The sequence below is a fragment of the Phytophthora ramorum genome, assembly GCF_020800215.1.
Source record: "Phytophthora ramorum isolate Pr-102 chromosome Unknown Phyram_PR-102_s0005, whole genome shotgun sequence".
Taxonomy (NCBI): Eukaryota; Oomycota; class Peronosporomycetes; order Peronosporales; family Peronosporaceae; genus Phytophthora; species Phytophthora ramorum.
Window position 1 is genome coordinate 1,797,305 of NW_027150651.1, and position 27,198 is coordinate 1,824,502.

Here is a 27,198-nt window from a genome sequence, read left to right on the forward strand (position 1 = left end):
TGCAATTATTGCCAAGCTAGCGACGAGTATGCGGGGCAGGAGCGTGTTCGCCGGTGCGATGGCCGTCGTGGCGTTAAGCAGCACGCTGTGCACAGGAGCGCCCAAGGTCGACATCCGGATTGTCCCGCGCCCGCGCCCAGAAGAGGAGGTGCCGCAAGTGCTGCTGCCGGTGCCGTCCCGCGATCCACTTCCCGCATTCCAAGGCGAGTCTGCGATGCGACGAAGTGTGAAATAATGTAAAATATCTAACGTGTAGCGCGTCCTTCCTCTTATGTTACGTGAGGCAGGACCATTTGTTGATGAACTCGAGTCGCTGCCGTGCGTTCGCGAGGAGAGGGAGATGCAGCAGGGCAAAGCGTAGGCAGAACGCTCTTCGCAACGCTATTTTACAAGAGACTCCAACCCATCTAACGCTATTGCAGCTATACTCTAGATTTCTGCCACCTAGCAAATGTGACAATCCAGGCCAAGATCGAGGAGAAAGTCGAGGTGGAGGTGGAAGTGGTTGCGGACGTGCCGGACACGACTGAGGACGGAGATTCATCTGCGAAGCTGGAAGAACCAGTGTCAGAGGAGAAAGAGAAACCGGAAATTCCCACTATTCTCGGGTAAGGTAGACTTGAAGGTCATTGGCAAATGGAAGGAGAAGCGCTGATTGAATGCTCCATGTGTTTGTAGGATTTTCCGCGGCTGGCACATTGATCCAATCACGATGAATTACAAATACATGATCTATGACGACGGAGACGAGTGTATGGACAACGATCACTACTCCATGACTGTGGAGCTTATTCCTTCCAGCAATCCGGAATCGGACACGAAGTTGTATGGACTGAAGAAAACGGGCATGTGCACGTTCAAGGCGTCGCTGCTTACCTTTGTTCCGGAGGAAGATCGTGTTGCAGCGCAAGGAATTCATACTCCCGGCGTGGTGGACATCAGTGATGCGGAGGCTTCACTGCCTGTGATTTGTGGCAAGATGAAATGCCGCTACGGGGATATCTCAAAGCGAGTGCGGGATTTGTCAGATCAGGTAACAGCATTAGATGTCGATATGCTGCTTGCTCTTTGCCCTGCTACACTATTTGTATTTACATGCACCCCATTTGTCTGCCGCATTCATGTTCCAGATCCGTGGTGTCCAGGCAACGATGGCGAAAGGTTCTTTCAAAGCAAACACGTTGTTTACCAACATGACTTTAGAGGCATCAAAGAACACGCTGGAGTCTGCTACGCTGATCCTGGAGAAATCACTGGAGGTCTTCCACGAAATCGAGGACTTGCAGCAGTCTTTGACTAACGATTTTCTCGGGCGAGAAGAAGCGGCACGCAAGGAGATCGCAAAACAAGAAGCCAATGGCAAACAGAAGGAGGAGCAGAAGAATGCCACTGAAGCTGACAAACCTGTCACTACTGATACTCTTGATAAGCAGGACCAAGTGACAGCGGAGAGTTGATCAAGAAACATTCCAGCGGAGAAATACACAGATTTCGCTGTTCGTCTCACGTCTGATCGTTCACGAGTTGAGTTGTCTGTCTATGAGCCATTTATGATGCATCCAAAAAAAGACAGACAACTCCCGATTTCGTGGGCATGCCCCACGCCGGACCAAGGAGTGACATGTACTCGCTACATCAAGTTGCGCCACAATGCATGGCACTTTCTCTTCGTCAAGAGGGGGTAAAGGATGAATTGCTGCGAATGCGTCAGCAACAACTCATCGCGGCTCGCAAAGAACGCCGGGAAGAGTTGAGGTACTGATTCTGGCTTTGCTTATCGTATCTGGCACAGAATTTTATCTGAGGCAAGATATTGTCGTGTTGACATGTTCGACAGAGCTCAAGTGAAGCGGCTTGAGATGCAGGTTGACCAGTATGAGGTGAGGACAGCTTGACACAGTCTTGCATGTGTTGAAGGTCTGTTGTGCTCAATAAACTGCTGATTTCAAGCTCAAGGCATCTACACGTAATCCAGTACAAAGAGGTTCTCCTCGTCTCGGTTTTGGAGGGGCACTCGAAACATCACCTATAACACGATTTGATCAGCGCTTCCCCGAGTCAAGTGAGCGCCTTATTGAGAGACTGGTGCACCAAAACGAACAGATCATGGCACTGTTACTTCCGCGAAGGCAGTACGTGTATATGTTCATTTCTTCTACTGTGCGTAATGCTTATCATGACTTGCTGATTTGTTGGGTTTAATGCGTGGAAGTGATGCTGATAATGTTTTGAGCACGGAGAGACCATTCAAACCGCCACTGTCTCCTAATTCCCCCACAAAGGAAAACGCTAACGCACAGACTAAATGGATGCAGTTTACTGACGCGCAGGAGCCATCTACCCCAACAATACAGCCAGAATCACACAGCGCATCTCTAAGTAGGAAAGTTTCTTCAACGTTGCAAACTCCATCTCCTCTGTCATGGCTTCCCGAGTTTGAATGGACGGATGAAGATGAAATGGTGCGCCTCTGATCCAATTGCCTCTTGCTCACCATACTAACCACTTTTTGCTTAGACCCTGGGTAAACTTGAAAACGATGAGGATATCGCTACAGGAAGTGATGTGGTTGGTAGCAGTAACAATGCAAAGGAAAGTGATGCAACTGCAAACACAGTGAGTGCGAACACCAGCACCTCAAACGAGCAAAAAGCACGAGAGCGCCTTGAGAGCCGTAAGAGATTGGAGGCACTGCTAAATGCTTCTCTTAAAAACGCAAGCAGCGGCGCTCTACGAAAACCACGCTGGCGTCTAGAGTCTGAAGCTGAAAGCGATGAGGTGTCACCCTTCGGGTTCCAAGATGCTGAAGCGATGGAACCTCTTCAAATCTTCCGATCCGCTGTACGTGCTGTCATGTACACATTGTGTCTAAAAAAATTGTTGATGAACAAGAAAATGGCTGAAAAGGAGAGCGCAATCCGGGTATGCTCACAACACATACCGTTTAAGGTTTTAACATCTCACTCTTCCTCTGACGAAATCTGCTCAGGACTTTGAGGCGATGCTACGTGTGTACTTTGACGCCACTCGCATGTGGCTTGGAAAGGTGGTAAGAACTCCATTGCTTTCACTGATTCAGGATCCAAGTGTAGACGTGGACATCAGCACGAAAAATGGTCTTGCGGGGTCAAGTTTGCGAGGTTTTGCTAAGAAATTTGGTGGCATCCTTGCTCGTCGCCCCCCTGTACCAGCGCTACCTCTCGCGGGTAACGGGCATCCAATTGATAGTGCTGTGGATCCAGCGAAGTTGTTAAAGCTGAAAGTGCACATGAGAGGAGTATTGCAATCACTGGGCAAAGCGATCGATAAGAAGGAGGTCCCTTTTGGCATCATGGACTTCTGGAAGCGGATTTCTACGGATGGCGTTTACTTCCCGCCTAGCGTACGTTGAGTAACTTCAATCACTGTAGTTGTTGGCAGACCTGACCATGATCCTGATGTACTTCGATCCAGTACCAACTATTTGACGAAGAGCGGCGCAGTCTCGAATTTGACCCCCTCGGTGCTACCAGGAGAATGGATTTTGATGGAACCAGCCTTCTTGATTCAGATGAGCATGGTCGCAGTGGGGAAATGGTTTCCGTTGAAAGTGGTAGTCTGTTGCGCTTCAACGTAGTGGTGATCAATTTTCTGCTTGTGCGGATCCTGATCCCGCATGTCATCTTGCAACCTTGGAATGTTGGTATTGGCCCCAAGAGCATTGGCAAGCAGGCATCAGCGAATTTGGCCAACTTAGCGACGCTTCTTTACTATGTCTGCAAGCAGCTTTCGCCTTTGCCACAACCTCCGGAGCCAGTAGAATTCTCATTTCTTGGAAGGAGGCGATCGAAAACTGTGGCAATTTCACGGCAAAATGCAAGCGACAAAGTCGGTGAGCCAGATGAAAGTATTGGGCAACCTTCTACCGCTATGGCCGACGCTGACCCAGCACTAGCTGAACCTGAATCAGTAGAAGTGGAATGCAGCAACCCAGACACTTCGTTTTTATCTATCGAGGAAATTTGCCGTCGTCTAATTTCCGGTAAGAAATTCCCAACCCAAGACGCTGAGGTCATCAACATTATCAAGGAACATCAAGCCACGTTGCAAGCAACACTGACAAACCTCCGTTTCCAACTCCATAGCTCTCAAGAAAAGCGCTAAAGCAAAAGCAAAATATCTTAAAGTTTAAAGGGCGAACGACAATCGTCGGCCGCTAACATTGCAAATAGTATCGTATTGTACACAGCTTTCTGACCGCAAATTTCAGAGCCTTCTTGCGACCTCGGGCTTTCCCCTCGGCTCCTTCAGTTATTGCGCAGCCAGTTTGTTAGTGCGTATTCCTGTCGGTCGTTGCTCGCCATGCGCTGCTGCTGACCCGAAGTTCTTGTTTGTGCGTTCAGCAGGTTTTGCATGCTCGGAATGGGTTTCGTCCGAGGCATGGACCGTGAATCACTCTCCTTTCCCAATGGAAGGAAAAAGTTGGTGAGCTTTCCAGTTTCATCATAGCCACGACGACACACCGCAGCCTGGAGTCCTGCCATCTGCACGGGTGGCTGGCTTGCTGGCGACAGGTTGAAAGCTCCGTACTGGTTCGGATTGAAGCTACTGCGCCCAAACGTTTGCCGTGAACTCGGAGGCGGACGGATCGATACGTCCGAGTAGGCGTTTGCGCGGAAGCCCGCCGACTCAGAGCGCGGTGTGAAACCCACATCATCGTCATTGTCAATGAGTGGCATTGGATTCGATGCCACTGACGCCGAGTCGATTTTCCTTTTCTTGTTCTCCACCAACTGCGGCTGGCCGCCAATTCCGAACGCCATTCCGTCGTTACCTGCTGCTGGATATGCACGCTTGGTCTCGAACGCTGTTCGAACCTTGGCTTTACCCGACCTTGCACTATTCCCTGTATGCTCTGTCGGTTGCGGCTGGGAGTTCTTCAGCATCTCTTTGAGCCTCATCTTCTCTTTCACCACCTTCTGATACTGGTCATGACGGAACTTGCACGCCTTCTTCAGCGCCATAATTAGCTCCCTGGGGTTCTGGATTTCCTCCTCCATAGCCGTTGCGTCGCACGTCTCCAGGTACCTAACAATGCTCTGGTTCACACTGGAGCGCCTTGCAGCTTCCGTTTGGCGACTCAGCTCCATCTGGAACCTCGCCACTTTCGTCAGTAGCTCCACTTTGGCTCCTTCCAGCGCTCCGACGCGCTGTGCGAGAGCCTGCTTGTCGGCTAGTAACTGGTTACTCTGGCTGCGTACCCTCTGCAGTTCGCCTAAAATGCCTTCGCGCTGCTTGTTCTGCCACTGGATGCGCTCCATCAGTGCGTTGACGCGCGAACTGAGCTCCACATTGTCCCCCGAGGCCTTTAGCGGCTGCAGTTCACTGACGGGTGCCTCATTATCGCCCGGTACATCGAAGTAGAGCGTGATGAGGTCCGCGTCGCCCGCACGGCGGCGGCAGATGGGGCACTGGGTGTTCACCTGCAGCGCCTGCAAGATGCATATGTGGTGGAAGACGTGGCCACACGGCGCGGCCACCAGGTCTTGACGCAGCTCCTCCAGGCAGATGTGGCATTCCTGGTTGGACGCCATCTTCGACTCTGGAGCTGCTCCGATGGACGTTTCCAACTGAGGAAATAAACGTCCATAGTGAGATGAAGTGTAGCGCTCTGTTTAAAAACGTGCCGGCGAGTGGTGTGCGCCACATACAAGTTACGACGTACCTCATCAGGGGTTACGAATAGGGTGTAATTACGCGTCGATAGCGTAAATAGTTTTTACGGAAGGAGACTGCTGGCCAACCAAAGGCGCGTGACAGGCGCTTTGTATGGTGCGCAGCCTCCGCCTGGTGTTGACTGTGCTAGTGCTTGTTAGTTAAGTTTAGAAGACCAACGCAACAAAATGGTACGGAGGCGTCTCGATATGCGGCGATAGCTAGGGAGATGGACCCGCAGCCCGCTAACGACAGTCCGATGTGTGTGCTTTGCGTTGTCCACAGCCGAAGCAGATCACCGACATCCGCGACTTCCTGCAGAAGGCTCGCCGAAAAGATGCCCGCTCGGTCAAGATCAAAAAGAGCGACAAGGTGGTCAAGTTCAAAATCCGTTGCTCCAAGTACCTGTACACGCTCTGCGTGACGGACACGGAGAAGGCCGACAAGCTCACGCAGTCCCTGCCTCCTGGTACGCAATCGAAAGCTCCCTTCCACGGCATCAGGAATCTTTGACTTACGATGAATCTCTCATAACTAACAGGACTCCAGCGCAAGGATATTTAGGGTGTGACAACGTGCAAGTGCGGCGCATAATAAAGCTCGGTCTTCTTAAGCTTTTTCGGCGTTGGGGGCAGGTGGTAGGTCCGCTGTAGAGGAGATCAGCAGAGGACTGGCCTGCAGAGCACGGCAGGGGTGTCTCTCGTAACAGCTTCCCGCTGCAGTCCGCTCACGGGGTGGAAGCAGAGGAAAGCAACAGGAGTCACAAATACCATCACCTTCATCAGCAGGTCTCCCTCTTCTTGTTGTCGTTCGGCGTCGCTTTCTCGGCTTTGATTGCCATGATGTTGACAGGTTTCATGTGCTGGGAGAGAACAGCGTGCAGCTCACAGGACATCCTAGAAATCAAGATACCGGAGAGAGTTCAGTAACTCCCAACATTGACGATGTTGGGAGTTAACACTGAGGACTCTACAGGCAGTCATGAAAATTGAATGAGTCTTGGTTGGTGAGGTTGGTTTTGTATGTGGCTTTGACACTCAGCGAATTGATTTGCACGCTAGAGAACAGAGTTAACACTAGGGTAAAATGATAAGAGGAAGCTATTGCCATCGTTTAATGTGCTTGTTTTCCTTGGGACGCTAGGCAACAAACAAAGCTGGTCGAGCTGCCAGCCACTGTACACGTGAGCGAGCAAAGACCTTCACGGCTCTCACCGCGTAGCGTACGCACCAATGCAGATCTGCAGCCTTCTTCGATCCACATCAGCTTAAGCCGATTCCTTACGAGGAGAGGGCGAGTGGGCAGCGGCAGGCGACGCTGATCTGGAGCGCGAGCGACGAGGGGAGTCCTTACGGGCAACAGGCGAGCGCGAACGCGAGCGACGGCTCGGCGAGCGGCCACGAGCAGGTGAACGAGAGCGTGAGCGGCGGGCAGAGTCTCCACCTTCAGCAGCGACGCGCACATAGCTGCCACGGAACTCCGTGTCGTCCAGCTTCTTAATGGCGTCGTCCAAGTCTTGCTTGGACTGGAATTCAGCAATACTGCATCGAAAGAAATAACACAAGAATTAGTAACTGGATCAGAAGCATATCAGCCCACCAAGGTTTGTTATACATACGCAGAGCCATCGGCCTCGATGTTACAGTAGGTAACCTCGCCACCCGTGCGCAGGAAGTCCTTAACGTTGCGCCAGTCCACATCACGCGGCAGGTCCGTCACGCGCACACGGAAGTCAGTGCGCTGGGGCGGGTTGCGGCCTGTTCACACAGCAACACGTTTGATCAGTCCACCAACGAGAACGACACTGGCTGGAGCGTATACTAACCACGCTCAAAACGGTCGCGACCGCCACCAAAGTTTCCTCCACGGTCGTCGTCGCCACCGCGACGGCCACCGCCATCACGACCGCCACCATCGCGACCTCCACCATCACGGCGGCTGCCACCACGAGCAAGCTCGACACGAATGCTGCTCACAGCACAAGAGTTAGATGTATTGTAGACTACAGTCGCTTTAACCCAGCAGCGCGTACCGTCCGCCGAGGAAGTCACGGCCGTCCATGGAGCGAATGGCGTCGTCAGCGTCACGCGGGTCCTCGAAGTCCTAGAGTAGAGGTGGGGAGCAGCAGCATGGGGGAGGACGACGATGGAGAGGCGTTGGTTGGTATTGGTTCGTTGCAGGCGAAGATGAAGATGGCGATAGACGCGAGGCGAGGCGAGGCGCAGCATGATGGCTCCACCATCGTCGGCAGAGCGACGTCTCCTCTATCTCTCCCTCCGGCAGTGGAAGGAAGCACCGAAGACGGCGGGCAGCAGACGGACAACAATCATCTTACACCGAGGGCCGGATGGAAGCAGCGGCGGTAGCGTATACACCAACATGTATAGTACTAGACACCACATACAAAACATACACAAGTTGCCACCGACCGCCGCTTGCCGATCTGGAAAACTGTCGCCGCCGAGAGGTAGAGGGGGTAGAAGAAAGAGGGAGGACAGGGCCATCATGCGAGGCCTCGCGCAGCAGGGGAAGGGGCTCAACTCACCACGAAAGCGAAGCCGGGCGGGTTACGCGCCACCCAAATGTTGGACACATGGCCGTAGCGGTTGAAGCCGTCCTGGATCTCTCGCGAAGTGGCGTCGCGCGGGAGGCCGCCCACGTACACACGAGTGCCCATGCTGAAGAGTCTGGAGGCTTGGAGGACGGGGGGGAGGGCGGGGGAGCAAGTACGGTCTGCTGGTGCGGACGGACTGAGCTTTTTGATTGTGTGGGTCCACTTCGTTCTCTAGGAACCAGCTATTCGACCAGTACGGATGGTGCAATTCCTTGCGATTTAAAAAAACCTAGCGTTTTGTTTTTGATGTTGAAAGTTTTTGTGCTGGTCGAATAGCTGAACAAAGACGGTTGGCTGGTTTCGCGTGGTGTGTCAGAACATGGTTTAGTGTGCACCACAGCATAATCAATGATTGCTGCATGAGCCACACATTGACCAAGATGCTGTCCACTGCTGCTCGTCGTCTGCCGGCCGCGGCCGTGGCCCGCCGCGCCGCCATCCCTGCAGCTCGCCAACGCGTGCCTCGTATCGCTGGTGCAGCGCCACAGGCGCGCGCGTTCTTCGGTTTGCGCGAGTTGCTGTTCGGCGCCAAGAAGCCGTCGCCAGAGGAAGAGGAGGTCGCCAAGCTGCAGAACCAGCACAAGCAGCAGCAGCTGGAGCCCAAGCAGACTCAGACTCAGCCGCCGGAGCCCAAGAAGGTGAAGGAGCCGGTGGTCGGCAGCTTAGACAACACCTTGTACACTGTGGGCAAGCTCGCCAAACTCGCGGACGGCGCCGTGCTGGCCTCGTGCGGCCGCACGGTGCTGCTCACAACGGTCGTGAGTGGTGACCGCAATGGCAACCCCTCGGCCAATGGCGGAGTGGTGCAAAGGGACTTCTTGCCGCTCACGGTGGACTTCCGCGTCAAGTCGTATGCTGTAGGCCTCATCCCGGACAACCTGAAGCGCCGCGAGTTCACTGGCAGTGACGAGGAGGTGCTGCAGTCTCGTGTGGTGGACCGCGCCATCCGCCCGCTGTTCCCGCGCGATTTCTGTGAAGATACGCAGGTGCTGGCCACGGTGCAGTCGTACGACCCGAACAACGACCCGCTCGTGGTGGCTGTCAACTCAACGTCGGCGGCGCTGGGCATGTCCGACATTCCGTGGAACGGACCGGTGGGTTGTGTGCGTGTTGTCGAGGTGGATGGCCAGCTGGTGGCCAACCCTACGGCGCCGCAGTGTGAGGCCGCGACGCTTGATGTGCTGTACGCTGGTACTGCTGAGCGTGCGGTGATGGTAGAAGCCTCGGGTGATGAAGTGACGGAGGCGCGTCTTGACGAGGCATTGGACCTAGCGCATGCGCATGTGGCACCGGCTATTGAGGAGCAGAAGAAGCTGGCGGCGGAACACGGCAAGCGCAAGCGTATGTACTCGTCGCTCTACATCCCGCCGGAGGTTTGGGCGAAGGCGGAGGAGCTGGGGCGCAAGGGTGCCGAGGACCTGATTGCAAGTGGTCGCGCTGGTAAGATTGCTCGCCAGCAGGGAGAGCGCGAAGTCTACAGCAAGATGCTGAATGGCATGCGTCAGACCTTTGCTGCTGCTTCACCTCCTATTGACGATGCTGCCATCCAGCGTGCTGCTCACGACACTTTCCAGCGTGTGCTTCGTGAGCGCATTCTGACCATCGCGAAGGAGACGAAGGGTCAGAAGAACAAACCCGTGCGGCTTGACGGTCGTTCGGTTCGCATCGTGCGTCCGCTCGAGATGGAGGCTGATGTGCTGCCAATGGCACACGGTTCATCGCTGTTTGCACGTGGTGAAACACAGACGCTGTGCTCCGTGACGTTGGGACCTCTCGAACGTGGTGTCCGCCTTCGTGGTGCTCTGCATGAGGCGCGTGAGCAGGCTGAACCTGATGCTTCTACGTCTCTCAAGCATGCCATGCTGCACTACGAGTTCCCACCCTTCTGCGTGAACGAGACTGGGCGTGTGGGTGGCACCAACCGACGCATGATCGGCCACGGTGCTCTTGCTGAGAAGGCTGTGTTGCCTATTCTGCCGTCGGTGACCGAATTCCCCTACACTGTGCGTATGACGTCGGAGGTGGTTGGTTCAGACGGTTCGTCGTCTATGGCGACGGTATGTGGCGTCTCATTGGCGCTCATGGACGCGGGCGTCCCCGTTCGTCGTGCTGTGGCTGGTATTGCCATTGGCCTGGTTACTGCTGGCGACCCCTTTGCTGGCCAGGAGAAGCGTATCGAAGAGGGTGAATACCAGTTGGTTACTGACATCCTTGGATCGGAGGACCACTACGGTGACATGGACTTCAAGGTGGCAGGCACGACAGTCGGTGTGACGGCACTTCAGCTGGATGTGAAGCTTCCTGGGGGCGTGCCGCTTTCGGTATTGAAGGAGGGACTCCGTGAAGCCAAGCAGGCGCGCCTGCACGTGCTGCGTCGCATGAGCAACGAACTCGCCGAGCCTCGTGAGCACCTGAAGGCTAGTGGAAGCTCGCTACCGAACGTGAGCATGGAATGCGTTATTCCCACGAACTTGATCGGTGCACTTATTGGTGTCGGTGGCAGCAACATTCGTGATCTGGAGTCGCGTTTCGAAGTCTCGGTGAGCATCGTGGATCGCCGCGAAGGAATTGTTCGCGTCGTGGGCGCACCCGGAAGCGCGGAGAAAGCTTGCGAGTGGATTCAAACAGAACTTGCCGGTGTTGCCAACGCTGGCCCTCGCGGTAACAACAGCAATGCCAACAACAATAACGGCCGTGACAATGATAACCAGGGCTCTAGCAAGGGCCGGTCGTTCTTTTTCCGCAAGGGTGAGCGCTACACAATGCGTGTGACGCAGGTGATGGACTTTGGAGCAATCCTTGAGTCTGCAGATGGCCAGCGTGGCTTCGTGCACATTTCGGAGCTATCGCGCGACAAGATCAGCAATATCAATGACGTGGTGTCTGAGGGCCAAGAGATGGAGTTCGAGTGCCTGCAGGATGGTGCTTCCGGCAAAATGTCCCGTCGTGTGCTGTTGGGTGCAGACGGTAGCGAGGACGCCTCAACTTCCTCCGAGGACTCTGAGACGTGTGCGAGCAATGGCCACCACCGTCGCTCGGCATCACCTTCTAAGCGTCGTCCCAAGACCGCTCGTCGCCCGCGCACTCAGTCCAAGTAGGTAGTTACTTTACCAAGGAAGATCCACCTCTCCTCCTTGGTGTTTTAGAGTCCACACAACAGAAATAAAGAGAAACATTTGACCTGACGTTGCCTAGGTTGAAGTGGATCTCGCATGGTACACGTTTATTGGTGTCCACCACTCGAACTTCGCGTGGTGGACACCATCGGCCCGAAAAACTCCACTAAACAATGGCGGCACCTGCGTCGGCGCCGCACCACAAGTTCTCGCTGCAGGGCCAGCACTGCTACCTCAAAATCGCCATGTACGTCCCATTACGGATTATTAGAGATCACTAGATATATACCAGTACCTAATTTATATTGATCTCTATTCCCAGCTTCTCCGAGGACGGATCGGTGCCTGTGGGCGACGTGAAGCGCCTGAAATTCGCCCTGGACAACACTCTCAAGACGGCGTTCGGCGTGGTAGGCGCCTCGGCGTGTGAGTTCGACATCCTATCATTTGATAAATTAGCTGCCAACAGCAAAGAGCCCAGCACGGCGTTGCTGCGCGTGCAACGGAGCGGCCTGGAGACACTGAGAGGTGCCATCACCATGTGCACTGCTCTGGACGGGAAGCTGTGCAAGCTCGATGTTCTCCACATGGGTGACTCGCTCATGGACATGGCCTCTGGGAGGTTTTTGTAGGTAAATCCAATAGAGATAGTGCACCAAAGAATAACGACTGGCAAACGCTACGCCAAGCTCATCGTCTAGGTATATCTTAGCCTAACCTACACAGCAGCTTCAGGTGCGCCGACGACAATGGTCTTCTCTGAGAAGGCAGAGCGCTTGCGGCTACGTTTGAGCAGCACAGTGCGATCGATGGGGTCATTGTGCGCGTTCAAACGCATCGTGGAACGGTGGTCGCCCATATTGCCACCGTTGAGGACGTTCTGCATGGACGACATGCGCGACACACCAGACGTTGCCTGCATGGCAGAGTTGAGCGACTGGACCGAAGCCGTAAATGAAGGGATCGACGGCGACGAGCGACGCCGCCGCAGCTCCCGCCCGGAGGGTACACGCTGGCCAGTACGCGTTTGGTTCCCCTGCTCCTCTTCGTCTTCGACTCGAAGCGTGTCAAGCACCTCATCCGTCAGTGTTGCTCGGTCGAACGCGTTGAGCACAAACTGGCGTAAAGCCAATCGGTAGCTGTACTTCTCCAGTAGCGCGTGCACGTACATCAGCAGCACCGGCTCTTCAAACAGCTCGGATTTCGATGAACGGAGTTTGTTGAGCGAAGCATGGGCCTCCTTCTGCGTGATGTGGTTACTCAGGTCCGCGACAAAACGCAGCACTTCACGCCAATCGTTGGGTATCTTGTCGCGCCTGCGCACCAGCAATCGTTGTAGGGGCGACGCTCGCGGTGTCTGTGTCAATGGGCATGGGTTCGATGGTCCAGACGGCGGCCACATGAAGAGAGATGTGCAGTTCTGCGGGACTGCAATGGATGTACGCGATGCATCCCGTGGGGCATCCCAGCCCAAACGTGCAAGGTGTCGCCGTCCTGCGGGTGATCGCGCGAGTAATCCCAGTACGAAGAAACAAGTACCACGAATCGACACCAGCGGAGAGTCCGTAGCCAATTTGACAATCATCTCCACAAAATCTTGTGCGTAGTGGTTTAAAAGATCGTAGCCGCGCGGTGTGGCAGACACATGGCCGAGCGCCCACAATGCAGCACGCTTCTCAAGCGGGACACTAGCAGCATCGCGTAGGCACGCAAGGAACTCCGGTAGGTGCCCAGATGCGTGCAGGATCTGGCAGCCAGCGCTGGTTTTTGCCAGTTCACCGTACAAGTGTACCGGCAGCGGCACAGTACGTGGACGAAGAGGAAGTAATTGCAACGTGAACTCGACAGACTTGAGCATAAGACGCTTCACACTGCCATTTGAAGTGTTGCTGCCTGCCGCGGAGTCCATTTCCACACGGAAGTTCCACACCGCACGCTCACCTGGAGCACAGAGCGAGCATTCTGGTGCCGACAAGTACTGTGGTGAGCGCTGTTCAGGTTGGCACGAGCTCCAATCTTTGTTCTCTTCTTTTGCTGCCTCAGACGAAGACGACCCAGTGTCAGCGAAGTCAAGCGACGACATCATTGTCTCCGAGGAGCGATCCATGCTTCCTCCTGCTGAGTTTGACGCTGACCGCGCTCGTAGCATTTTCTGCTGCGTATCACTCGAAAGAGCACCCGAGCCTCCACCACTGGCTGATCCGCTTGTGGACACGAAGCCTCCATTACTTTGCGGGGGAGGCTTTGTGAAACCCCGCCGATCTACGGGTTGCGTACCCAGGAAAAGACAAGCTTGTAATGTTTGTTGCGAGTTCACAACCACAGGTTGTGGCATGTTGCGTGCGTCCACAACGATACCCTTGACACGAATCGAGTTCATGCGAAGCTCGTCATCGATGCCAGTCGTCTCATCCTCGTCGCGCATAGCACCATCAATATACGTTTCCAAGATGAGGCTCGAGGGAGGCCCGCTTCCTGGAGGCCCGACAATCTTCACCTCCATGTTCCACGGCATACGGTAAAGCCAATCCAGTCCCCATAGTGATCGCTGGCTGCTTCCACCACTAGGCGGTTTGAGCCCAACACCGCCACCTCGCTTCATGGGCACATTCACCGGGATAGGAGTGGGAGAGCACGTCTGGCGTGCATTTATTGAACCACTGTTCGAACCACGCTCACGCCCCGCTGCATCGCGGTGCAAACCACGGAAGAGCGCGTGCTCCACCGCATGGACGTACGAGATATGTTTTTCGCGACGCCAGGCGGCTAGAGTGCGCCGAATCCAATCGCCTGTGTCGCGCAGGAAGTTCAGACCTTCAGGAAGCGAGAGCGACTTCAAAAGCAGCGACTCTGCTCGTTTATCCTTGAGCTGAATGAGCTTCATAGGCCGCTTCAGAATCATCGCCAGAAGGCATGCGGGCGTCTCAGCGGCCTCTTCAAGTACACTCAGTGCGGCCTTGGCAACCTCCTCTTCCTGTGTGAGCTGAGTCACCAGCGCATCAATGCCCCACTTATCAAAATCGGCCACCTCAGAGCGCAGCAACGCACGCAGCAAACACGTTGCATACAGACGCAGCGCCTTCGAACCTTCCATCATCCAAGACTGAAGCAACTTGCGGGAACTTCCATCAACAGAGTAGTCCAGGTTGGCAAGAATGAGGCGACACAAGAAATCGTGTCCCTTTGTGGTGCCCATGACGTAGAGCCGCTGGAACAGGTTTGACTGTTCCATCATCTTGAGACCTTCTTTGCTTGAGCTCATCAGTCCCAAAAGTGTGAAGTACTCGCGTAGCATACGCCGCGATACATAATCAGGAGAGAACATGCGCGCCTTTAGCACGCCAATATGGGACTCCACAATAGCAGCCTCAGGACGTGCCTCCAGCTCTAGTGCAGACGAAATTTCAGTGAGCAATTGACCACGACGATCAGTTTTCAGGAAGAGCAAGCCTTCGGGGTGGTTTAACAGCAGCGTGTACATCTGGCACGCTGGGCGCAGGTAGGGAACGTGGTCTGGAATCCAGTACAGATTCGAAAAGTATCCTTTGTTGCCTTGGTCGCAACGGAAGAAACCTGAAAGGCGCTTAAAGAACTTGGTTTTCATCGCCTCTGAGAGTCGCTGCGGGTTTGTAAGTGGACCTTCAAGCATCTCCGAAATGATATCCCAGTTCCAGTTCTTGTAGTTTTTGTCCGTCAGCACCCGTGAACGGTTGTGCAGCATGTCCTTAAATGTGCTGTCATCCATTTGTGCATCCAATGACTGCTTCAGCTCGAGGACCATCAGCTCTCGAGATGTCAAGCTGTCCTTTAGTAGCGCTGTCGCGCTCTTAGTGCCACGTTGTGTTGAGGGGGCTGCCACAGCATAGTTGGCAGAATTACTGCCAGTTCCTCCAAGGCCACCTCCGCCGCTAGATGATGGGAGACGCACCACACCTGCAATCTGCTGAAGAGCGAGAAGGTTCGATGGTCGGTTAGTGTCGCGAAGTAGTTCGGACGCTAGCTGAACACCATTAACACCGCTGCCACCGTACGAGACTAGTGACACACCACGGGTAGCAATGCTACCTGAATTGGCCCCGACAGCGTTAGCGAGCTCACCCAGCATTTCACTAGCCCGAATTGACTTTTCACGCTGAAGACGCTCCAAAAGACTTTTAGCGTGATCTCCCAGGGTCATTGTGGTGGTCGTTGTAAGCGAAGTTGCCGAAACTAGGCGGGGGAGCGCAAGCAAAGACGCGCAGTGTTGGTCCGGCAACAGGCGCGAGGCCATACGCAGAATATCGGCCAGTAGGTCAATTGCCGGCTCTGCCAATGCTCGAGACGGACCCGCACCTAGAGTCACCAGAGCCTCCAGGATGCCACAGTGAATCATGGCCAGCAGAATAATTACAGTGTAGTTGTCCAGCAAATTGTGGTTGACTGCAAGGGGCAGTTGCTCTGCGCTCGACAGAGTAATAGGGAGTGCCGGTGTGTCTGCTGCATCGGTCGCGGACTTGTCGAAGCTTGTCTTCTTGTAAAAGATCTCACAAATTGTTGACAGTACTGCTTTCTGGACATCCTCGCCCACCGGTCGCACCAATAACTGAATCAAGGAGTGCAAGCCCTGCGGGTTACTCGTGAGCACCACCATGCCTGCCCACGAGCGCATCATCGTCACGATGGCGTTACGACTGGCCATCCACCGCTGTCGCCGCTCATTACCTGCTGGCAGATCCGTATCTGTAAATGGCGCCAACAGTACATGCGAATCCACGAAAGGCTCGATAAACTTGCGCGTCGACGGCTCGTTCAGAATGAGCAGCAGCGTCATCAGCAGCGAGTCGGCCAGATCCTGGAATGATGGCTCCAGAATCGCATCCACCAGAACCTTCGTGCCGTTCGCCTCCGCCACAACCTCCACGTTCAGCAGCGCCAGCTCTCTCAGTGTCTCCAGACACACTCGACGCATATTGTCGTCCTTGTGTCCAGCAACGGCCGTCAACGACGCCACGAGACCCGTCGGCATCTGCGCCGCATCGATCTCCATCACGCGTCGCACCACCTTGAGCGCTTGAACTCTCTCCGCCAAGTGTTTCTGCTCTCGCTCCAGCGACCGCACCACAAACACCGGCAGATTCTGCAATTGAAACACACAACTATTAACTTCTCTGCAATATTTAAAGCAGCAGGAGGCAGCCGTACGAGGTCCACAAAGTGCTTGATGCTGCCATTACTGCTGATGGCGTAGCGCAGCGCTCGGAGCGCCCCCGCGCGCGTGGACGTGTCCGAATCACACACCAGTCGGCGCATGGCCTTCATGATCCGGTCCATGGGGAAGCTGTCCAGCAGCAACGGGTCATTCTTGAGCTCCTACAATAGTATTCAAACATTAGATCGGTAGTATTTGTGCGCAGGGGCGGCTCATCTCCTCGTACGTAGCAGACACGACCCGTGCTGTCGAGCTTGGATTTGCGGTCCAGGGTACTGCGCTCGATGAGCGTGCAGATGGCGGCCAGGCTGCCGTCCCCGCGCGGGGCGGAGCCTCTCCTCTGCGACGCCATGATGCGGGGGAAAGCCGTCTGACTTTTGCTTAGTGCCTGTTCCACCCCCGCTTTTGTGTCACCAAAGAGTGTGTATTTTTACACCAATATGGTGTACCATTACCTCAAGATGGACGCCATCCACTCGCAACCAGAGCCGCACGCAAAGAGCAGCTCAAAGGGGAACCGATGGCGACTGTGGGAATGAACCGACTGCTGCGCGGCGTGGCGGCGCTTTCCGTATCGGCACCGCGCACGTCCTGTCTGGTGCGTGCCGCCAGCACGCACGCACCGGCCAACCTAGCTCTGGCCGAGGAGAAGCCGCAGCCGCCGCCGCGCGTGATCGCGGCCGCGCAGGACGTCAAGGTGACGCCCGCGGGCGACCTCGAGCTGCAGCTGCTGTCGCTGACCGAGGACGCGCAGGATCTGGGCTCCGTGACAATGGACAGCGAGGTGTTCGGCGCGCCCGACCGCGTGGACATCCTGCAGCGCGTGGTGCGCTGGCAGCTCGCGTGCCGTCGCGCCGGCACCAACAAGACTAAGACGCGCTCCGAGGTGAGCGGCTCCACGCGCAAGCCGTGGAAGCAGAAAGGATCGGGCCGCGCCCGCGTAGGTGACATCCGCGCGCCGCAGTGGCGCGGAGGCTACCGCGTGCACGGCCCCGTGTTGCGCGACTTCTCGTACAACCTGCCCAAGAAGGTGCGCGCCATGGGCCTGCGCGTGGCGCTGTCCACCAAGCTCCGTGAGGGGAAGCTGGCCGTCGTGGACTCGCTTGACGTTGACGTACGTTGCTGCTGTTGTTGTCGTGGTTATTGAGTTGATATTGACGTGGTGTATATGTGTCGAACAGGTTACCAAGACGAAGGAGATGAAGAAACTGCTTGGTGGCCGCGGCTGGGACCACGCACTGTTCGTTGGCGGCGAGGAGGTGGACTCGAGCTTTGTCTTGGCGACGCGCAACATCCCGTACGTGGACACGCTCCCGCAGAACAAGATCAACGTCTACTCGATCCTGCAAAAGGACCTGCTGATCATCACGAAGGACGCCGTCAAGTACCTTGAGGACCGTCTGCACGTCGACTAGAGCAGTAGCAAACAGCGGCATGTACAGACAGTCAGGAGGGCGAGAACGGAGCAGGTGGCCCCAAACCAAGTTACAGTTAGAGCGTGACCGATTTGGGAGAGCACCGGAGGAATGCACTCGTGTATCGCCCTGTTTTTCATTCCACACTCGCTTACCTCCCCATCTAACGTCTCACAACATCAGATTGACGGTGCTTCGCTGAGATCGACTGTCGGCGAGAGCTCTGGATGTTTGACCGTCGCTCGCAGTCGCTCCTCCACAGGCGCTGGCTCACTAACCTCGATCGCAGCCGAGTCACAGGCGTTCAGCAAATGTGCCTGGCCAAGAAACTCCTTGGCTTCAGATAGCTCAGCAGACAGCTCCTCACGCTGCTTGGCCATGGCCGCCTCCAGATCGTCTCTCTTGGCCTTGAAGCTGCGGCCATTGGCCATCACCTTCATCAGCGTCTGCTTGATGAGGAGGCTCTCACGCTTGATCTCCGCCAATTCGCTGGCGCTGGCGCCTGCCCCCGGCTCAAACTCCCCCACGGCCATGCGCTCCAAGTGCCAGCCATTGAGGTCGCCCATCCGTGCGTCGGGGTTGCTCAGATCCAGAATCTCCCGGAAGTTGTCGACATTATGGCGTTGCTGCAGGGAAGAATTGACACATCTCAGCGTTAGGTGTTGGCAGTGTGGGGTCGATGGGCGACGAGCTAACGTACGTCGTAGACTGCTGCGAGCTCCATCCACTTGCCGTCTAGGTCGTTGTGCGTGTACAGGTCGCACAGCTCGCAGATGGTGGCGGCGGCGGAGGCTCCCGCAGCCGCGCTGTCGTCCTTCCCCTTGGCTCGCGGTAGGATCATTATTGTGCAGTGACCGGATAAGGTACGAAAATGGTACCAGACCAAGTCCAGACATGATTGAAGTGATGCCCATGAGAGGCACCGACATGTATTGATCAGCGTTATGTCCCGGACTACGTTGACTGGCTCCGAGATACCCTAGAGTGCTATGATAACAGGCCTCACCGAAGATCTCGTGCATCTTCTCGAAGACCTTCCTTTTGCTGCCAGTGTACTAAGATGCTCTTGTTTTTGGCCTCGGTCTCGATGCCTTTCGTCACGAGGAATACGATAGTCGTGTTCTTCTTCAGCTTCGTTAGGCTACTCATGCCACTCAGCTTCCGCGCGTGCATCATACTCGCTACTGTACTCAGCACGTTGGCTATCCATCACAAGATCGACTATACGTATACACGTAATCGGCTCGATTATCAGCACCATTCGAAAGTTGAGTGGCATGAGCAACTCCTTGGACCACCGCGGCCTGACGCTCTTTAAGTGTCCGCGCATCCGGCGCCCCGAGTACTGGCAGTTCATCAAGCTCGTGGCGCCCCCTGGCCGCACTCTCCCCGCTGGCCAGACAAGATGGAGTACCGACGACGTCACGGAGGCCTATTGTCTACAGTGCAACGAGGCCTTCTCTTTTCGGAAAGGATCGAGCAATTCGGTGCGTAACCACATGCAAAAGCTGCACCCGCGAGAGCTCAAGAATTATCTGGCAATGCGAGAGACTGAAGAGAAGGCTCCAGCCACAACGGAACAAGCTCAGCGCAATGGGAAGCGCTCGTCGTCCGAATCGTCGGGGGGTGAAGACATCTCCATGGAGCCAAGCGATAATCAGGGACCTGCGCCCAAAAAGGGCCGGACGGCGTCGAAGGTACGGCCTGAGATGTCCCGACGCGAGTACTATGGAGACCCGACAGCCATGCACCTGATGATCAAGTGGGTGTGCTGCAGCTTCCAACCGTTGTCGGTGGTGACCGACGCGAGCTTCGATCGCTTGATCCAGTTCCTCTCGCAAGGAAAAGCAACGGTACCAGATCGAACAACTATGTGCCGCATAGTGGAGCAGAAGGCGGCAGATCTCCGTTTTAAAACCATGGTGCAGGTTCAGAAGGAGGTGGGCCACTTCTCGCTCTCCGCAGAGATCTGGCAAACGCACTACGACTCGAATTGGGGTGGGAGATTCAGGTACCTTGCACTGCTGTGCCACCACATGAACACGAATTTCGAGTCGGCGACGTTACCCTTGGGTGTGGTCTACGTGCCGTTTCCAGAGGACGGCGGTGCGGACGCTTTGGGTGAGCACCTCAAGGCGATTCTACGGGAGTGGCAGCTCCCAAAGAACAACTTGTCACTTCTTCTGAGCAATAACGACAAGATAAGCTGTCACGTTGCATCGGCCCTCGAAGCTAAGCGTTTTCCTGACATTTGGGCAGTGGTTCATACTTCCCTTCTTCGCTGGATATGGCGACCTCGGGATCTCGGCAATCCCAACGCTACGACTGCGGCGCCAAACGCTGGCACAAGCGTGAGGTCCAAACAGACTGCCCAATCCAACGTTTGGGGGGTGATTGCAGATCTGAGGGCACTGGCAGACGCGTTGGATTATAATTGGGAAGTGAAGCAGACGCTTTTGCGCGCTCAGATCACTGGTGGGGACGACGAGAGCTTGAAAATTCGGAAAACCGATTGCACTTCATGGGAGCAGGTGTATGACTTGTTGACCGAGTTGATGGTCTGGAGACCCTCTATCAATCGTTTTTTTGCATCGCTGGACACTGAAAACGATGAAGAAATGGCCCACAACATCCCCGAGCCTACTGCGAAGATGTGGTTTGTAGCGGAAGCCCTCCTGTTGCTACTGCGTACATTGCGCGAAGTTCAGGTGATCACCACGAGCGACAAAGCTCGAACTCTCCCGTTCATGATCCACTGCCTGGTGATTTCCAAGCACCAATTAAACCAGGAAAACGTGCTGGATGGTCTGATTAAGCAGTACCGGTTGATGTACGGATTTGATGCGACGGAGATTAGCCGTGATCTCGTAATGCTTCAAAAGAGCGTCATCGAAAGCTTACGTGCGAATTTCGACGATTTGCTGTCGGAGATGATGTGGTGCTCGCTTTTGGATCCACGCTACGCGAAGATGGAGCATGTCGGCGAGAGCGAGCGAGAGCGATGCCAGTTAGCGCTAGTAAAGGAGACTGTTGACTTATTCCGGGAGGACACTCCTGCACAAGGACTGATGCGCACGCTTTTGCAGGAGGAGACAGCGCCTCCTCTCGACGATGTTCGCATAGAGGAGACGCGGATGTGCGTGGCGGATGAGGTGGCTGCGTACCTGACCAAGCATCAGAAGCGCGAGGCGCGTATAACGGATCCATTCAAGTGGTGGCGCGATAACCGCAAGCGGTACCCGTTCCTCTCGAAGCTAGCTCGCGTCTGGCTCGGAACGGTGGGCTGTTCATCGTCTGCCATCGGCGGACTTCAACGCGACATTCCACACGAAGTGACTGTGGACAATGAGCTACACGCTGAGACCGAGGACGAGCACGAGGCGATTATCAACATGCTCTACCTGCATGTGAGTCTGCGCGAGCCAAAAGACATGGAGCTGAAGTGAGACCGATGCGTTCAAGTTGTGTAATGCGAAAATACATGTTTAGTCTTTTGACAAGATTTCACTAGCGGTAACTCCAAACTGCCCACTTCGCCATCATTGTCGTTTTCTTCGCCTGTTTCTCCATCTTTGCTGAGACCTGGTGCACGCACGAGTCCTTGGGATGCAACATTCTACAGTTCTTCGCCAGGCATCACCTTCGCTAGAGAAACCTTCGAATTGTCCGCCTCAAACTGACTTTCCACATCGTTCCGATACCTCAAATCACCATCGCCAAGTGCCATGGGGTCCCATAGAGACTCCGCCAGACCTGTTAATTTAGCGGCCACTGCTTGGCTTAGAAAAATGGAAACGCCGCACAGCGCACCGAACGGAAGCACAACGTAAATGAGACGCCAGGCGATGCAGCCATGCTCCTGTCGTCCTTTGCCGCAGTCATTGACGTCGATTTGCTGGGGACGGCCCCCGCACACTCGGAGTAGACGAACCGATAGTGTGTGCTTCCTTCCTCTCGTACAAACGATGTCAAGGATGAACAATCCGTTCATGAAATGTGGTAGCGCACCACGGCCCTCACGCATCGTAGCAATGCCTTCGTTGACTTCGCTCATGGGCATCTGCTGAACAATGGCGCGCACGTTCAACCACATCTTACACATCAACAACGTTCTCGTCCTGCTCTCCCAGGGGGTTCACTTTCGTTTCTTCCTCGTCGTTCTCCTCTCCCGAGTGGTACATCATTTCTTCCTCGTCGTCGTCCTCCTCTCCCGGGTGATACATCGTTTCGTCTAGGGTTCCCCCAAAGTACATGAAGCAAGCAGAACTCTTCGAGGCCCATTGAAGCACCCGTCCTTCTTCCCAGAGCTGCTCGAACTCGCGCTTGATCGCATCAAGATGCGCCTGACCCGTACGCCTCTCAAAGATCTGCAACTACAGCGCGGTTGCCCGAGCCTCCTAGGCTAAACTCGCCGTTCACGATGGTTCACTTGTGGTGGACCATGAAGCTGGGCACGCGTCCAGTCTTGACCAGGATCCCCGCGTCCTTGAATTTGCGTAGCCAAGTCATGTTTTCTTTTGAAGCGCGCTTTGCTCGTCGACGATCATGCGAATGACGCAGCCTTCTGCAAGTGCCTTCAGAATGGCTTCCCCAATGCGATCGTTCGTTATGGACATGTTGCAGATGTCCAGCGAACCCCGTGGTCTGGCGGCCAAGCCATGGTCGTGCACGACCTTGGTCTCGGCGTCTGCGTCTCGTCGGTGACTCCCAGTTTAATTTGACTACCTGTATACAGTTGGTATACAGCCAGGTTTGACTACCGGCACTTAAAAAATAGTGGAACCTGGTGGTTGTGCAATGCGCTGTCACTACGAGGTGCTGGCGGTCGCGCGCGATGCGTCGGCGGTGGAGATCAAGAAGGCGTTTCGTCTGCAGGCGCTGCGGTGGCACCCGGACAAGCACCAGCGGAATGGCATCTCAAGCGAGGAGGCCACAGAGCAATTCCAGACCATCCAGAACGCGTACGAGGTGCTGAGCGACCCGCACGAGAAGAAATGGTACGACGAGCACCGCGAGCAGATTCTGCGCGGCGGAGATGGCAACGATGAGGACGAAGACGAGGACGAGCTCAACTTGTTCCGGTACTTCAGCGCGTCGGTGTATTCGGGCTTTGGCTCGGACGCAAAGAGCTTCTACGTCGTGTACGGAGACCTCTTCACCAAGGTGCATTGGGCTATTATGTGCAGCATTTTTGCGAGTTCTTGACGCTAATTTGGGAGTTTATGCTGCTGGAGACAGATTGATGAGCTGGACGTGGAGGGAGGTGACGGCTCCAGATCCGCAGCTGCTCCAAAGATCGGAGGCGCTGAGACGTCGATGGACGACGTGAACTACTTCTACCAGCACTGGAAGAGCTACACGACACAGCGCAGCTTTGCGTGGGTGGATGAGTACAAAACGACCGATGCACCCACGAGACTGGTGAGGCGGGCCATGGAGAAGGAGAATAAAAAGCTGCGGGATGTGGCCAAGAAGGCATTTACTACTGAAGTGCGAGAGCTTGTGGATTTCGTGTGCCGTCGCGACCCGCGTGTGCGAGCGTTTCAGAAGCAAAAGGAGCAGGAGAAGCAGCAGCGGCGTATTGAGGAAGAGGCGAAGAAGCGCGAGAAACAAGCGGCGTATGACACCGAGCGACGCGCGTTTCAGAAGCAGCAGGAGAAGATGTGGGCCGACAGCGGTATGGAGACCAGCCGTGTTGCCGACAGAGACATTGAGCAGGAACTTGAGAAGCTCCGAAAGAAAATGGACGCGGATGTTCTTGTGTGTGACCTGTGCAGCAAGACCTTCAAGTCTACAAAGCAGTTGCAGAACCACCTCACGTCGAAGAAACACCGCGAGAAAGAGGAGGAACTTGGTGTATTTAGTGACCTCAGCCTTTTGGACGATGAAATGGATCGAGTATTGCAGGAGGAGCTTATCGCGCTCGGTAAGGTGAAGCGCGAGGTTGACAATGCAAATGACGTTCCTGCTCAGCCACCTGCGGAAGATGATGACAATAGTGCTGATGCTGAGCAGCAGGAAGCGGATAGTGAAGCCGCTCGTAAGAAGGAAGAGGCTGAGCGTGTGCGTCTTGAAAAGGAGCAAAAGGCAGCCGAGAAGCGCCGGGAGCGCAAGGAGATGCGAAAAAGCAAGAAGAAGGAGAATGTAGAGAAGATCATGAACAGCGCGCGCTCAAAGAAAGAACAGGAAGAAGAAGACGAAGAGCGGCAGCGAGGTCGCGGTAAGAAGGGTGGCAAGAAGCGCAGAGGATGAGATAGAGAATAGAGAGCTCCTTTGAAATCCAAAATCGCTGCTTTTGCGGTGTAGCATCTCTTGATTCAACCTTATGTGGACTGACTTCTCAAAGCTGTTGCACAGTCTTCGCATACAGGCATCCACTTAGATGCAGCACACTTCGTTACTGCTGGCGCTGTACTGCAGTTTGAGCAGTATATCACGGACTCTTCCGGTCTATCCGCTGCAGCTTTCGACGACGATGGGGTTTGCTCCTCTATGGACGGCTTGTCAAAAGTACGCATTTGGTTAAGTTCACGCTCTTCTTTCCAACGCGAAACTCGAGCCCGTTGCTCCTCTCGCCGTTGCTGGTCTTGCTTTTTCTTTAGTGCTAGATCGCGCTGAACCCGTTCGTGTAGTGTGTCAAAGTCATTGTGAACTTGTTCAAAGAGCCACTCAAGACCGGTCTCCAAGCGCTCGTCTACCGCTCCACCGTTGACGGCTGGCTTGGTAACGCAGGGTACAATCTTAGAGCCGGGAAACTTGTTCAGATGCAGTAAACGTTGCATCTCCTGCTCTCCTACGGCGTTGGAGTGGTCGCGTTTGTTGGCAAAGCTGTATGATGCACGCAAGTTGTTCATTAATGCATGGGATTACGTAGCCTTTCATTGAGCCCAGAGCTGCACGTACATTAGCAAAGGTTTGTTGGTCATGAGATCGTTCGCCATCGATTCTTCGAGCACATTAGCAGCCTGGAGCACTGAATTTTCGCTTGACGAGTCGACTACAAAAACGATGCCGTGAGCCTGGGCAAGACGCAACATGTGACAGTTAATATCAATTTAGGACATCAACATCCAAGTTGCGTACGTCAGCGTAGTATTCTTTCCAGACGTTGCGGAACGCTGGGCCGCCTCCGAGGTCGTAGAATGTAGCAGATCCTGTCTCAGTCTGAAATTTGGCAGACGTGAAGCCTGCACTGGGCACATGCTCCTTGTCGAGATCACCCTGCAACGTGGAAAGGAGCGTAGTCTTCCCAGCTCCGTCGATACCAATTATCAAAAGCACAATCTCCATTTTGCGACTGGCCTTCGGCTTTTCCTGATTGTCCTCAACTTCTCCATCAACCATTTTGTGTGTTGCCGCCGTCTCGCTGGAGTTCGGTGTCGGGTGCAGTCTCAGGCACATGTAGTGGACATTGCTCTCTGTCTTTCCGTCGTCGTATAAGATTGTAAAGCTGCCATTGTCATCGGTTGCAGTGATGATACCTGGAAAGAAGCGTGGTCGACCCTTATACCGACATAATACACGGTCATTTATGCGGAAGTAAACATGGGCTTCAAGCTGATTTGATGCTTCTTCGGGGCTTTCGCTGGACTCGATAACTATACGCGCAGCAACCACGTCCTTAATGAAAGCTTCACGCGAGGGACAGGTCAGCGTTAAAAGTCAAACACAAGTACGTAGTAAAAATGGCCACGACGCACCTTTCACGGAGTTTGGCTTCTCGCGGAGAATCTGTTTGGCTAGATCGTCCATGACGGGGATCACGCTGGTGGACATGAAATCCACCATTTTACGGCGGTTTGTGAGCTTCTTCGCGTAACCTACGCTTTGCGGGTGGTGCGTAAAGCGACCGGCCTTCTGCTCGTCCACAAAGTCGAGGATGAAGTGGAAGACGCTCTCCGGCTGATACAGCAGCAACGACTCGATAAGGGGCATCAGGACCGGGTCCACACATCGTCGCAAATACTCGTGCTCAGTTTCAGCAGCTTTGTGCGGGGTACCTGCACATCAAGAGAATGTATTATTCAGATGGACTGAGGATTTGGTGGCAATATAGCAAGGCAGCGGCGCACCGACGGCACTGCGAGGTGTAATCTTGGTCGCTTCGCGCAACCTTCGCGCGCTCATGGGGTTTGGAATACGGCTTCGTTGAACAGACTGCTTGATCACTCCCCCCTCGTCGCTGTCGGTCAGGCGTGGAGATCACCTGTCGCAGTTGTAAATAGCGGAGCACGTCTAATTTGAGCTCTTGGTGACGGACGTTGACAACCGTTTTGGAAAATAGAACCCGTCCGGAAGTAGAATCCGTCCTATATTAGGACACGCCTCGGTTGGTGTACGAATGAAGTATTGGTTGCTTTTTTTTTTATGTACTTTGGGGGCGATCCACGAGCATGCGATTGTACAGATACATGTCACGCCTATCGACCAAATCAGCGAAATGACGGTGGTCATTTGGTCAGCTTCGAGATGGTCACGGCCACGATTGCTCGAACTTCGTCAAAAAGGCCTGACGACAGCCGCACCGCCCAGACGCACCTCTCGCTTCCCAGCCACACGACCACAGCCAGGTGTAAATGGACTTCACGTTCGATCCGATCGTGTGTCCAATATTGCTGAGATGCCATCGGTATTAGTACATGCACATACAGTCGCACTTTGGCCTGCTGCAGTGAGGCTGCGCTGCGGCGAGCAGCAGCAACAATTACTTGGCGTGGTCGTGTTCACCCTGCGGCCACGAAAGGTCTTTCGGAAAGGCCCGTGGTAACGACTGCGAGTTCAACCGCACGAAAGAGTATCGACTCTACTCAAAGATCGATCGCGGCATCTTCAATTGAGCAACTAGAGACAGCGCCCAGCATGCACTCGACGTCCCCATCAACACCAGGAACAACCAGCAAGAAAAGGTGGAAAGGTGAACGTTGAATTTCGACCACCATCGAAAAACGGCGAAAAACGATCGCCATAGTAAACCCAAGTCAAAATCGCCGTTACGGGGTTTCCCTTTTTCCACCAACCAGAACAATTATCAGACCCGCTTTTTGACCAATTGAACAGGTGAAATCCGACTGGCTTTACCTCCTGGCTATGCACAATTCAGTGAGACATTTCCGTGGAGCGACTCACAGCACCATTTGTCCTGTGGAGTTCGTGCCAGTTGCTGTCGCGCAA

The 27,198-nt window shown here is 54.7% G+C and overlaps 13 protein-coding genes across 13 annotated transcripts; 8 read left to right on the top strand and 5 right to left on the bottom strand.

Annotated features, from left to right (window-relative positions):
• Nucleotides 1-28: 28 nt before the first annotated feature.
• On the top strand, nucleotides 29-1,457 carry KRP23_6273 (uncharacterized protein; the record flags this gene model as incomplete). The annotated part of the gene is made up of 5 exons (XM_067891445.1): nucleotides 29-203; nucleotides 288-357; nucleotides 423-608; nucleotides 679-1,033; nucleotides 1,131-1,457. The coding sequence occupies 5 exons, from the start codon at nucleotides 29-31 to the stop codon at nucleotides 1,455-1,457; spliced, it is 1,113 nt and encodes a 370-aa protein (XP_067745800.1).
• Nucleotides 1,458-1,654: 197 nt separating this feature from the next.
• KRP23_6274 (uncharacterized protein) lies at nucleotides 1,655-4,143 on the top strand (the record flags this gene model as incomplete). The annotated part of the gene is made up of 7 exons (XM_067891446.1): nucleotides 1,655-1,755; nucleotides 1,838-1,880; nucleotides 2,047-2,132; nucleotides 2,213-2,462; nucleotides 2,518-2,922; nucleotides 2,990-3,382; nucleotides 3,454-4,143. 7 exons carry the CDS (start codon nucleotides 1,655-1,657, stop codon nucleotides 4,141-4,143), a joined length of 1,968 nt encoding a protein of 655 aa, XP_067745801.1.
• A 143-nt stretch (nucleotides 4,144-4,286) lies between these two features.
• On the bottom strand, nucleotides 4,287-5,573 carry KRP23_6275 (E3 ubiquitin-protein ligase trul-1; the record flags this gene model as incomplete). The annotated part of the gene is made up of 1 exon (XM_067891447.1): nucleotides 4,287-5,573. One exon carries the CDS (start codon nucleotides 5,571-5,573, stop codon nucleotides 4,287-4,289), a length of 1,287 nt encoding a protein of 428 aa, XP_067745802.1.
• Nucleotides 5,574-5,882: 309 nt separating this feature from the next.
• On the top strand, nucleotides 5,883-6,258 carry KRP23_6276 (60S ribosomal protein L38; the record flags this gene model as incomplete). Its single annotated transcript, XM_067891448.1, has 3 exons — nucleotides 5,883-5,885; nucleotides 5,980-6,163; nucleotides 6,236-6,258. The coding sequence occupies 3 exons, from the start codon at nucleotides 5,883-5,885 to the stop codon at nucleotides 6,256-6,258; spliced, it is 210 nt and encodes a 69-aa protein (XP_067745803.1).
• Nucleotides 6,259-6,961: 703 nt separating this feature from the next.
• KRP23_6277 (Serine/arginine-rich-splicing factor SR34) lies at nucleotides 6,962-8,371 on the bottom strand (the record flags this gene model as incomplete). The annotated part of the gene is made up of 5 exons (XM_067891449.1): nucleotides 6,962-7,235; nucleotides 7,313-7,451; nucleotides 7,520-7,662; nucleotides 7,727-7,797; nucleotides 8,240-8,371. 5 exons carry the CDS (start codon nucleotides 8,369-8,371, stop codon nucleotides 6,962-6,964), a joined length of 759 nt encoding a protein of 252 aa, XP_067745804.1.
• A 317-nt stretch (nucleotides 8,372-8,688) lies between these two features.
• On the top strand, nucleotides 8,689-11,406 carry KRP23_6278 (Polyribonucleotide nucleotidyltransferase; the record flags this gene model as incomplete). The annotated part of the gene is made up of 1 exon (XM_067891450.1): nucleotides 8,689-11,406. The coding sequence occupies one exon, from the start codon at nucleotides 8,689-8,691 to the stop codon at nucleotides 11,404-11,406; it is 2,718 nt and encodes a 905-aa protein (XP_067745805.1).
• A 191-nt stretch (nucleotides 11,407-11,597) lies between these two features.
• On the top strand, nucleotides 11,598-12,056 carry KRP23_6279 (uncharacterized protein; the record flags this gene model as incomplete). The annotated part of the gene is made up of 2 exons (XM_067891451.1): nucleotides 11,598-11,671; nucleotides 11,747-12,056. The coding sequence occupies 2 exons, from the start codon at nucleotides 11,598-11,600 to the stop codon at nucleotides 12,054-12,056; spliced, it is 384 nt and encodes a 127-aa protein (XP_067745806.1).
• An 86-nt stretch (nucleotides 12,057-12,142) lies between these two features.
• KRP23_6280 (Protein pianissimo A) lies at nucleotides 12,143-16,964 on the bottom strand (the record flags this gene model as incomplete). Its single annotated transcript, XM_067891452.1, has 3 exons — nucleotides 12,143-16,540; nucleotides 16,606-16,773; nucleotides 16,839-16,964. 3 exons carry the CDS (start codon nucleotides 16,962-16,964, stop codon nucleotides 12,143-12,145), a joined length of 4,692 nt encoding a protein of 1,563 aa, XP_067745807.1.
• Nucleotides 16,965-17,132: 168 nt separating this feature from the next.
• Nucleotides 17,133-18,027, top strand: KRP23_6281 (50S ribosomal protein L4; the record flags this gene model as incomplete). The annotated part of the gene is made up of 2 exons (XM_067891454.1): nucleotides 17,133-17,726; nucleotides 17,794-18,027. The coding sequence occupies 2 exons, from the start codon at nucleotides 17,133-17,135 to the stop codon at nucleotides 18,025-18,027; spliced, it is 828 nt and encodes a 275-aa protein (XP_067745808.1).
• A 179-nt stretch (nucleotides 18,028-18,206) lies between these two features.
• Nucleotides 18,207-18,868, bottom strand: KRP23_6282 (uncharacterized protein; the record flags this gene model as incomplete). Its single annotated transcript, XM_067891455.1, has 2 exons — nucleotides 18,207-18,653; nucleotides 18,728-18,868. The coding sequence occupies 2 exons, from the start codon at nucleotides 18,866-18,868 to the stop codon at nucleotides 18,207-18,209; spliced, it is 588 nt and encodes a 195-aa protein (XP_067745809.1).
• Nucleotides 18,869-19,304: 436 nt separating this feature from the next.
• KRP23_6283 (uncharacterized protein) lies at nucleotides 19,305-21,473 on the top strand (the record flags this gene model as incomplete). The annotated part of the gene is made up of 1 exon (XM_067891456.1): nucleotides 19,305-21,473. One exon carries the CDS (start codon nucleotides 19,305-19,307, stop codon nucleotides 21,471-21,473), a length of 2,169 nt encoding a protein of 722 aa, XP_067745810.1.
• Nucleotides 21,474-22,824: 1,351 nt separating this feature from the next.
• Nucleotides 22,825-24,279, top strand: KRP23_6284 (DnaJ-like protein subfamily C member 21; the record flags this gene model as incomplete). Its single annotated transcript, XM_067891457.1, has 2 exons — nucleotides 22,825-23,190; nucleotides 23,266-24,279. 2 exons carry the CDS (start codon nucleotides 22,825-22,827, stop codon nucleotides 24,277-24,279), a joined length of 1,380 nt encoding a protein of 459 aa, XP_067745811.1.
• A 71-nt stretch (nucleotides 24,280-24,350) lies between these two features.
• KRP23_6285 (ADP-ribosylation factor-like protein 13B) lies at nucleotides 24,351-26,154 on the bottom strand (the record flags this gene model as incomplete). Its single annotated transcript, XM_067891458.1, has 5 exons — nucleotides 24,351-24,855; nucleotides 24,931-25,046; nucleotides 25,111-25,658; nucleotides 25,728-26,027; nucleotides 26,100-26,154. 5 exons carry the CDS (start codon nucleotides 26,152-26,154, stop codon nucleotides 24,351-24,353), a joined length of 1,524 nt encoding a protein of 507 aa, XP_067745812.1.
• Nucleotides 26,155-27,198: the final 1,044 nt, after the last annotated feature.